The sequence below is a fragment of the Panulirus ornatus genome, chromosome 12 (assembly GCF_036320965.1).
Source record: "Panulirus ornatus isolate Po-2019 chromosome 12, ASM3632096v1, whole genome shotgun sequence".
NCBI classification, from domain to species: Eukaryota; Metazoa; Arthropoda; class Malacostraca; order Decapoda; family Palinuridae; genus Panulirus; species Panulirus ornatus.
The window spans coordinates 50970610-50982891 of record NC_092235.1 but is presented as its reverse complement, the minus strand read 5'-3'; the positions used below and the strand labels follow the sequence as shown (position 1 = coordinate 50982891).

At 38.4% G+C, this 12282-nt stretch overlaps 1 protein-coding gene across 2 annotated transcripts in view; it reads left to right on the top strand.

Moving 5' to 3' along the window:
* Positions 1-5815, top strand: part of LOC139752056 (ras-related protein Rab-18-B-like) — a 54334-nt gene extending 48519 nt beyond the window's left edge. The window contains exon 5 of one of the 2 annotated variants that reach the window (XM_071667889.1): positions 4681-5815. In XM_071667889.1, the coding sequence (XP_071523990.1) occupies positions 4681-4794 (114 nt within the window). In that variant the 3' untranslated portion in view covers positions 4795-5815. The remainder of the gene's footprint in view (positions 1-4680) is intronic. The other variant, XM_071667890.1, reaches the window with a different exon arrangement.
* The last annotated feature ends 6467 nt before the right edge of the window (positions 5816-12282 follow it).

The window sequence follows — 12282 nt, the reverse complement described above, 5'->3', positions numbered from 1 at the left end:
GGTTTATTGAATGTGTTAGATGATAGAATGGCAGATATAGGGTGATTTGGTCGAAGTGGTGTGTGAAGTGAGGGTCAGGGAGAATGATTTGGTAAACAAAGAAGAAGTAGTGAAAGCTTTGTGGAAGATGAAAGCCGGCAAATGCAGTGGGTTTGGATGGTATTGCAGTGGAATTTATTTAAAAAATGGGGTGACGGTGTTGTTGACTGGTTGGTGAGGATATTCATCGTATGTATGGTTCATGGTGAAGTGCCTGAGGATTGGCGAAATGCATGCATTGTGCTATTGTGCAAAGGCAAAGGGGATAAAGGTGAGTTTTCAAATTACAGAGGTATAAGTTTGTTGAGTATTCCTGGGAAATTATATGGGAGGGTATTGATTGAAAGGGTGAAGGGATGGATGTACAGAGCATCAGATTGGAGAAGAGCAGTGTGGTTTCAGAAGTGGTAGAGGATGTGTGGATCAGGTGTTTGCTTTGAAGAATGTATGTGAGAAATACTTAGAAAAACAAGTGGATTTGTATGTAGCATTTATGGATCTATGATAGAGTTGATAGAGATGCTCTGTGGAAGGTGTTTGGAGTATATGGTGTGGGAGGTAAGTTGCTAGAAGCAGTAAAAAACTTTTTATCAAGGATGTAAGGCATGTTTATGAGAAGAAAGAGAGGAAAGTGATTGGTTCCCAGTGAATGTCGGTTTGCGGCAGGGGTGCGTGATGTCTCCATGGTTCATGAATGGGGTTGTTAGGGAGGTGAATGCAAGAGTTTTGGAGAGACTGGCAAGTATGCAGTATGTTGTGGATGAGAGGGCTTGGGAAGTGTCAGTTGTTGTTCGCTGATGAGACAGCGCTGGTGGCTGATTCAGGTGAGAAACTGCAGAAGTTGGTGACTGAGTTTGATAAAGTGTGTGAAAGAAGAAAGCTGAGAGTAAATGTGAATAAGAGCAAGGTTATTAGGTTCAGTAGGGTTGACGGACAAGTCAGTTGGGAGGTAAGTTTGAATGGAGAAAAACTGGAGGAAGTGAAGTGTTTTAGATATCTGGAAGTGGATTTAGCAGCAGAGAGAACCATGGAAGCAAAAGTAAGTCATAGGGTGGGGGAGGGGGCGAAGGTTCTCGAAGCGTTGAAGAATGTGTGGAAGGCCAGAACATTATCTTGGAGAGCAAAAATCGGTATGTTTGAAGGAATAATGGTGCCATCAATGTTATATGGTTGTGAGGCATGAGCTATAGATAGGGTTCTGAGGAGAAGGGTGGATGTGTTGGAAATGAGGTGTTTGAGAACAAAATGTGGTGTGAGGTGGTTTGATCGGGTAAGTAATGAAAGGGTATGAGAGATGTGTGGTAATAAAAAGTGTGTGGTTAAGAGAGCAGAAGAGGGTGTACTGAAATGGGTTGGTCACATGGATAGAATGAGTGAGGAAAGATTGACAAAGAGGATATATGTGTTAGAGGTGAAGGGAACGAGGAGAAGTGGGAGACTAAATTGTAGGTGGAAGGATGGAGTGAAAAAGATTTTGAGCAATTGGGCCTGAACATACAGGAGAGTGTAAGACGTGCAAGGAGTTGGGTGAATTGGAATGATGTGGTATACCAGGGTCGACGTGCTGTCAGTGGATTGAACCACTGAGTGTGAATGAATGTGGCCTTTGTTTTTTGTTCCTAGTACTACCTCGCACAGGGGAAGGGGGTCCCATTTCATGTGTGGCGGGGTGGTGACGGGAATGGATGAAGGCACCAATTATGAATATGTACATGTGTATATATGTATATGTCTGTGTATGTATATGTTGAAATGTATAGATATATATGTGCGTGTGTAGGCATGTATGTATATACCTGTGTATGTGGGTGGGTTGGGCCATTATTTTGTCTGTTTCCTTGCGCTACCTTGCTAATGTGGGAGACAGCAACAAAGTATAAAAATAAATAAAAAAAATCAACATATACATGTACATATTCATACTTGCGTGCCTTATCCATTCGTGGCACTACCCATCCCCTCAGGAAACAGCATCGCTACCCCCGATACAGCGATGTAACGTTGGGAAAATAGACAAAAAAGGCCACACGCGTGCACACTCTGTCTCTAGCTGTCATGTATAATGCACTGAAACCATAGCTCCCTATCCACATCCAGGCCTCACAGACCTTTGCATGGTTTACTCCAGACATTTCACATGCCCCGTTTCAGTCCATTGACAACACGTCGACCGTGGTATATTACATTATTTCAAATCACTCTCTTTCATGCATGCATCTCACCCTCCATTATTCAGGCCCCAATTGCGCAAAATCTTTTTCGCTTCATCTCCACCTCCAATTTGGTCTCATGCTTCTGGTTCCCTCCACCTCTGACACATATCCTCTTTGTCAGCCTTTCCTTACACAGGCCCCAGTTACTCAAAATCTTTATCACTCCATCCCATCTATCTATTATTATATTTTGCTTTGTTGCTGTCTCCCGCGTTAGCGAGGTAGCGCAAGGAAACAGACGAAAGAATGGCCCAACCCACCCACATACACATGTATATACATACACGTCCACACACACAAATATACATACCTATACATCTCAGTGGACACATATATATATATATATATATATACATACACATACAGACATATACATATATACACGTGTACATAATTCATACTGTCTGCCTTTATTCATTCCCATTGCCACCCCTCCACACATGAAATAACAACTCCCTCCCCCCTCATGTGCGCAAGGTAGCACTAGGAAAAGACAACAAAGGCCACATTCGTTCACACAGTCTCTAGCTGCCACGTAATAATGCACCAAAACCACAGCTCCCTTTCCATATCCAAGCCCCACAGAACTTTCCACGGTTTACCCCAGACGCTTCACATGCCCTGGTTCAATCCATTGACAGCACATCGACCCCGGCATACCACATCATTCCAATTCACTCTATTCCTTGCACGCCTTTCACCCTCCTGCATGTTCAGGCCCCGATCACTCAAAATCTTTTTCACTCCATCTTTCCACCTGCAATTTGGTCTCCCACTTCTCGTTCCCTCCACCTCTGATACATATATCCTCTTGGTCAATCTTTCCTCACTCATTCTCTCCATGTGACCAAACCATTTCAAAGCACCCTCTTCTGCTCTCTCAACCAGACTATTTTTATTACCACACATGTCTCTTACCCTATTATTACTTACTCGATCAAACCACCTCACACGGCATATTGTCCTCAAACATCTCATTTCCAGCACATCCACCCTCCTCCGCACAACTCTGTCTATAGCCCACGCCTCACAACCATATAACATTGTTGGAACTACTATTCCTTCAAACATACCTATTTTTGCTTTCCGAGATAATGTTCTCGACTTCCACACATTCTTCAACGCTCCCAGAACTTTCACTTCCATTTCCATGGTTCCATCCACTGCCAAATCCACTCCCAGATATCTAAAACACTTCACTTCCTCCAGTTTTTCTCCATCTATCTATTCTATCTATATCTCTGATGCCTGTTCCCTCTGTGATCTCCTACCAAGGAGTGGCCACGGCAAGTCTCCTCTTATCTTGTCCTTACATGCCTCCCTCACACACCATTCCATGCATTCCTCCACTATTTTTCTCCCCCACCCTATTTGCCTATGTCACAGGCGGTCATTCACTCTTATTGTAAACTCCCAATCTTGCATTTTTGCCACATGCCCAAACCACCTCAAAGTATTTCAAGTCTTACTCATTCTTCCACTCCACAATTCATTCCCTTTTTCATAAAATACCTCTCATACCCTCTTAATTTCTTTATTACATCTAGTCACACCAAATGCTCTTCCCAAATAGCTTATTTTTACATCCTGGATTCTTGACCTCTGCAACTCATTCCATTTCCATGTTCTGCTGCATAGGGCAGGGTTGGGAGGACTATGCTGTCTTTACTTCCATACTTACACCTTACCCTTCATTATTCTATTGAAGGACCCAATGACTCTTCTATCCTGTATTGCTCTCTTCCTTATCTCTCCTTCCATATCACCACACTTACCGAAGACAGCTTCTAGATACTTTAATTCTCTCACTTCCAGTCTTTTTCCCTCCATATCCACAGCACAATTTAGTACATTTTCTTCATTCAGTATATTGATTTAAAAAATCTATTCTGTCCCTCTCTTTCGTTTCAAACACCATTACTTTAGTTTTACTTGCATTTACTTTCAGTCACCTATGCTTATACACATCATAAAACACATCTTTCTATAACTCCTTTTCACTCTCAGCAAACAACACTGTCATCCACAAACAGGCTTGCCACTAGCCCGCATATCTCATTGCCACACTCCATATCTGCACCCCTTTTCCCTTATTTTGCTTTCACCTCTCTTATCAACCCATTCATATATATATTAAAAAGCCATGGTGACATCACTTAATCCTGCCTCACACCTACGTGTATCCCAAAATTTTCACTCAACACTGCATCCAGTCTTATACATGCATTTGGCCACCCATTATCCCAGTCCACAAGGTTGTCTGTCAGTTTGAAGCTGCAATGATATTCATCCTACATATCACTGCTTTTTAGAATGCAAGACTAAAAATAATTTTTCCTTCAATTCCCTTCAATAGGAAAGGTGTGCTTTACAGTTTAGAATGTTGTTGTCTTGATGAAAAGCCTTTTTATCTTTTTCTCTGAAACAGATCATCCAGACACCAGGCCTATGGGAGATGGACCAGAGATCACAAGGCTCCTTTATTGTATCCAATCAGCGTCCAGATGAGGAAAACTACTGTGGTTACTGCTCTGTTCTCTAGGGTTAGCTGGCAATCATACGAGTTCCTAGGACAGTGAGAAAAAGAAGCAAAAGTGTCTTTTTTTTTTTTTTTTGCTTCACTGTTTTGCACGAACATAAATGGGCTTGATAGGTAGAGTTCACATAGCTTTGATTTGAAAAAGATGTGATGATCTATCAAGATCATTTAATGATCTGAATATATATGGAAGATTATTCAGAAAATTGTATACCCCACACTTTTTTATTACTTATAAGATCTAGTTTACATGGAAAAATGGATAGTACATATTTAACCATTCATTTCAACATGTCCAAGCAAAAACATAGGAAGAAATTAAATTGGCATTGTCTTGCATTTTTTCTAATCTTTACAAGCAAGTTCTAATTTTAGGAAAGGAAACAGCACTGAAAATAGTTGTTTGGTCATGTGTTCATGCTATTAATGGACAGTTATTTTACCTGAGGGAAATCTTGTTTTGATAAATTGAGGTGGGAATGACATGCAATTTTTTGCAGAAACATCCTGTAACATAAGACATTAGTTTCTGGTGGTGTGAAACATTAACTTGAAGTGATGCATATATTGTACTATATTTGAGTATTTTTTTTTTCAAGATGTTTTGAAACCTACTTCAAAATACTTTTTTTGTGTTAAACTGGTTGAACAATAATGAGCATATCTTTTTAACAGTAATTTTCTTTGATTTAGATACCCATATATTGATTTTATACCCACATATTTTTATACCTTATTTTCAGATTCAGGTACTCAGTCATAATTGCTTTAAGTATAGTCTTATGTGAAGTGCCATCTTTTTATAATAAATTGTGTTGATGCACTGGATAGTGAACATTTTTTTTTTTTTTGAAGTAGGTAAACCCATCTAATGTGTAAACTTATGTACATTATATACATTAAGGTTTTAATTAAACACGTTAAGGTACTCTGAAAATATATTTTGAAGTTATTAGTTAATCTGGTGGTCATGAAATTAATTTTGTTCCTTAGATATTTTGCAATACAGTCCTAGAAAATTTTATTATCCACTTTCATTTGAATCATATTCATTACATAGATGTAGCAGTTAGTATTCAGACCTGAAATAATAACCTGAGAAAGATTAGTAAAATCTTGGAATTGATAAGGGTAAACATATTTCTCTGCTTTAGACATTTCTTAAAACAGTTTGCTCATAATAAAAACACTCACACTGATTGTTCATTAAATTGCAGTAGTGATCATTTGAAAGGTGAAATCAGCTTGAATTGTTAAATACATAGTACAACCAAAATTGAAATGATTATGTAAAGAAATTTGAGGTTCATAGAAGGTTACATAGCTGTCCATGAACATAAATGTGCCTTCCATTGCAATCAGATCCATATTATAAGGCTGAAATTAAGGTAAAATTTCATGTGCAGTGCATTAAGATATTGACTTTTTTATATTAAATATCATGGCATAAATAAGAACATGCAGATGCCTTTTTTTTTGCAGCTTATATTCTGAAGAGTGCATTCTGAGGCAGGGTGGCACATTTAGAATCTTCTAAAGACACTCGAGCCACTGTTCACCTCCATGTATATATATATATATATATATATATATATATATATATATATATATATATATATATATATATTTTTTTTTTGCTGTCTCCCGCGTTTGCGAGGTAGCGCAAGGAAACAGACGAAAGAAATGGCCCAACCCACCCCCATACACATGTATATACATACACGTCCACACACGCAAATATACATACCTATACATCTCAATGTACACATATATATATATATACAGACAGACACATACATATATACCCATGCACACAATTCACACTGTCTGCCTTTATTCATTCCCATCGCCACCTCGCCACACATGGAATACCATCCCCCCTCCCCCCTCATGTGTGCGAGGTAGCGCTAGATATGTGCAAGGTAGCGCTAGGAAAAGACAACAAAGGCCCCATTCTTTCACACTCAGTCTCTAGCTGTCATGCAATAATGCCCGAAACCACAGCTCCCTTTCCACATCCAGGCCCTACACAACTTTCCATGGTTTACCCCAGACGCTTCACATTCCCTGATTCAATCCACTGACAGCACATCAACCCCGGTATACCACATCGATCCAATTCACTCTATTCCTTGCCCGCCTTTCACCCTCCTGCATGTTCAGGCCCCGATCACTCAAAATCTTTTTCACTCCATCTTTCCACCTCCAATTTGGTCTCCCATACTTCTCCTCATTCCCTCCACCTCCAACACATATATCCTCTTGGTCAATCTTTCCTCACTCATTCCCTCCATGTGCCCAAACCATTTCAAAACACCCTCTTCTGCTCTCTCAACCACACTCTTTTTATTTCCACACATCTCTCTTACCCTTACATTACTTACTCGATCAAACCACCTCACACCACACATTGTCCTCAAACATCTCATTTCCAGCACATCCACCCTCCTTCGCACAACTCTATCCATAGCCCATGCCTCACAACCATACAACATTGTTGGAACCACTATTCCTTCAAACATACCCATTTTTGCTTTCGGAGATAATGTTCTCGACTTCCACACATTCTTCAAGGCTCCCAGGATTTTCGCCCCCTCCCCCACCCTATGATTCACTATGATCCAACCTCCTCCGCACAACTCTATCCATAGCCCACGCCTCGCAACCATACAACATTGTTGGAACCACTATTCCTTCATACATACCCATTTTTGCTTTCCAAGATAATGTTCTTGACTTCCACACATTCTTCAAGGCTCCCAGGATTTTCGCCCCCTCCCCAACCCTATGATTCACTTCCGCTTCCATGGTTCCATCCGCTGCCAGATCCACTCCCAGATATCTAAAACACTTTACTTCCTCCAGTTTTTCTTCATTCAAACTTACCTCCCAATTGACTTGACCCTCAACCCTTCTGTACCTAATAACCTTGCTCTTATTCACATTTACTCTTAACTTTCTTCTTTCACACACTTTACCAAACTCAGTCACCAGCTTCTGCAGTTTCTCACATGAATCAGCCACCAGTGCTGTATCATCAGCGAACAACAACTGACTCACTTCCCAAGCTCTCTCATCCACAACTTGCCCCTCTTTCCAAAACTCTTGCATTCACCTCCCTATCAACCCCATCCATAAACAAATTAAACAACCATGGAGACATCACACACCCCTGCCACAAACCTACATTCACTAAGAACCAATCACTTTCCTCTCTTCCTACACGTACACATGCCTTACATCCTCCATAAAAACTTTTCACTGCTTCTAACAACTTGCCTCCCACACCATATATTCTTAATACCTTCCACAGAGCATCTCTATCAACTCTATCATATGCCTTCTCCAGATCCATAAATGCTACATACAAATCCATTTGCTTTTCTAAGTATTTCTCACATTCATTCTTCAAAGCAAACACCTGATCCACACATCCTCTACCACTTCTGAAACCACACTGCTCTTCCCCAATCTGATGCTCTGTACATGCCTTCACCCTCTCAATCAATACCCTCCCATATAATTTACCAGGAATACTCAACAAACTTATACCTCTGTAATTTGAGCACTCACTCTTATCCCCTTTGCCTTTGTACAATGGCACTATGCACGTATTCCGCCAATCCTCAGGCACCTCACCATGAGTCATACATACATTAAATAACCTTACCAACCAGTCAACAATACAGTCACCCCCTTTTTTAATAAATTCCACTGCAATACCATCCAAACCTGCTGCCTTGCCGGCTTTCATCTTACGCAAAGCTTTTACTACCTCTTCTCTGTTTACCAAATCATTTTGCCTAACCCTCTCACTTTGCACACCACCTCGACCAAAACACCCTATATCTGCCACTCTATCATCAAACACATTCAGCATATATATATATATATATATATATATATATATATATATATATATATATATATATATATATATATATATATATGTGTGTGTGTGTGTGTGTGTGTGTGGAGACTCAAGTTATAACATTTGCACCACTGGAAATGTATAGATGTATGTAAAACAGTAATGTTAGCTCTACAAGTGAGTTAGAAAAGAAAAATAAGAAATAGGAGTACTTCCACATAGAAGGCAAGAATTAAGGAAAGTCTTTAGAGTGATGATTCATTGTGAATGTTGCCACTGACAAGATCCTTTACTGGGAGAAAGGAATCTAAAAGGAGAAATAAATTCTTTTTGATATTCCCCTTTATTTCTCCCATGGCAGTGCTTCCAAAGGTAATCAAGGCAGCCAAACAGTTTATACCTTTCCTATCGCCTTTCTTTTCATAGAATGATTACAGCATTTCTGTCTCTCTTAGACTGATATCTTCTGAGATGACAATTACGTGGGGGCCTCATGATAACAGTGATCAGCTATACCTTCACCATAGTGCAGAACACTTTGGCTGGTCACAGGATCAAACTTTGTTTTGTAAATGCAATGTTATTATCTGAAAATACTAGAAGCAATTTTAGAGATGAATAAACACACTTTTATTCATGTATCATATAATTTGACAGCATCCACATTCCGTTATAAAACATGATATAAGGCAGATGTACCATATAGATTATTAGTCCTGCCTGGGATGTACACACAGTCAAAAAAGCATCTTTGTGCACGAATGGTTGCATTTGGCAAATGCTATAGGGTCCTGCCACACATTGGTGGCCATGCTTTCCAGATGTGATGAGATATAGATTTTTATTAGTGACATTTGTTGTAATACATGTTTCTTTTGCATTATCTAAATTGTTATATTAAATGCAAATGAAGATATTGTATTGTTATAGTTCATTATTCATGTGTGATTATATACTCAGTTGCAAAATTGTTAATGTTAGAAACATATGTCTGTGCATGCTTATCATTACAGTATATTGACATTGTCATGTAATCTTATATTGACTGTCTTTTATGTTTTGAAATAAGAAATCCTGATAGAATATTGGTGACATGAAACCAATTGTAAAATGTTGCATGGTGAATATACAGATATGAAATGGAAATAAACAAACTGATATATTAAATTCAGGGAGCAGAAGACAAAGTTGTGCATGAGTACCAGACAGTTGATGGTGGATGTTTTTTTGTTACATTGAATGCATGCTGTACTCCTCCAGATAGAGGTTAAACCGCAAGTGAAAAGTCCATCTGGTGAGGCTGTATCTTTTGAAACAGTCTCTTCAAAGATTTTCTTACTCCAAAAGATTACATTTCTCTGCTACTAGAATGACTGCAGTTTTGTGCTGCAGAAGCCTTTTGAAAGATCCTTGGCAATACTCTTTCTTAGAAATTGATCCTGGGTTAGTTTATAAATAAAAAAATATGTAACAGAGCCCATTCTTATCATTTGTGAATTACTGGATGTACAAGTATTTTTATTTATTGTAAGATAAACAGTATGGGTCAATCACTTTATGTTAATATTTGGTTTAACCACCCCTGCCTCTGTAATAGGTCCATGTAAAGACTGTTTCCATGATAAATGAAAAGATCATGACAGAATGTAACAATATCTGATAGTTTACCAAATACATTGCTAAACTATAAACTGTAACAAACTCTGTACCTAAGAATCCAGAAATATTAACCATTTGATGTACATGAATAAAAGCATGTGCCAACTCTCATACATGTAGGTAGCAAACTGTAAGGCTTATCACATTTCAAAACATGAATGGTAAGTTTAGAACATGAAGGAAAAGGAAAATTTCATGTAGTGTTCCAGGAACCCAAGTATGCAACATTTATATGATATAACATTATGATTACGTATCTATAAAATATTTTTATTCTACATGGTATATTCTCACTTCCTGTGATTTGTTTTATTCCTTTACAGCAGCTTGTCTCCTGACATGGATACTATATTTCTTTATTTTTATGAAATATTATATGCAATTTCACACAAGTATAATGGATCGTATTTATTTTACATATCATTGGTTAGCACTATAAAGGGCTGCCTTAATTATTAGGAAATGTGCCATCCAGTCATGCTTGCCAACCATGTTGAGACAACAGGAGTCAAAAGGTATATTTTGACCTGCCTCAATGCTATCCACAAATATACTTTTTTTGATTGTGTATACACTGGTATGTGGAACCATAATTCTAAGGATGCAGGTTTTTACTATTAATTCTTGAGTGGATGAATATTCATGTTCACCTGTAAACTTTCACTTGATGTCATGATGTGCACAAGTTATCCAGGTTTGAGCACATCTTTACATGAATTGCATATATGGTTAATAAGAAACCAAATAAAGAGAACTTCATTTTTGTGAAAAGCATTTTTCTCAAATAATTTATGAGTACATTACAATTCAGAAAACTTTATAAACAAAATAATGAGCTTTAATAACATAATTATAAGGCTTTAATATACTTTGTTCCTCATCGTAAAAAGATGTTTTGGTGCTTTAAGATATGCAGAATACTTGGTTAGGGGTCACTTTAAAATTTTATACTCTTTTGTTTACTTTTTTCTATGATAACATTTATAGTAAGTAAAATATGCGTGTATGCAGGTGCATTTTTATTTATTGCAAAGATATTGAAAATAATAAACAAATAAATCCTTCAGTTTATCCTCTGTAAGCTCATAACCCATGGTTAATATGTACTAATTAAAAAGCTCATGTATTAAATACATTTACAAGCTTCTTTGATACTTGTCCATTAGCTTTTTGAACAACTAGAAGTGACTTTACAAACACAACATCAAACAGTTTGTCTACACCCTTCAAAGGTGCTGCTACAAATCCATCTTCACATTTTTAAAAGCATTTATCTTTTTATCAAACCTCACAGCTTAACAATTCAGCATCTACTACAACAGTAACTTTCAAGTGGTATGTGTAAAAAAAATTCTGCCTCTTATCAACTCAGCTTAATTACTATCTTCTACACTTGAAGACACTCTTGTAAAAAGCAAGAACCTCCATGGTGTAGCTGTTACCGTTACTAGTACTGACTGTTATGCACATACAGGCCACATGGGTTTAAATCCTGATTGTAGCAGCTGGTTCAGTCCACACAGCTGTTCATCCCACCCTCAAGGTTGTTTCCCGCATTAGCAAGATAGCGACAGGAAACAAACTTGATCACCATTTCCTACGTCAGCGAGGTAGTGCTTGTATATTTATACACATACAAGCATGCATATATCATGTACATATTCATAATTGCTTGCCTTCATCCATTCCTGGTGCTACCCTGCCCCACAGGAATCTTGATCTCCTTTCCCTTATCAGTGAGGTAACGCCAGGAAACTGATGAAGAAAGACCCATACACTCACGTATATACATGCACATACTTATTCATACTAGCTTGCCTTCATCCATTCTCGGCACCACCCTGCCCCAGAGTAAACAGCATCACCATGTGTCATGTATAATGCACCGAAACCACAGCTCCCTTTCCGCATCCAGGCCCCACAAAACTTTCCACAGTTTACCCCAGACGCTTCAATTGCCC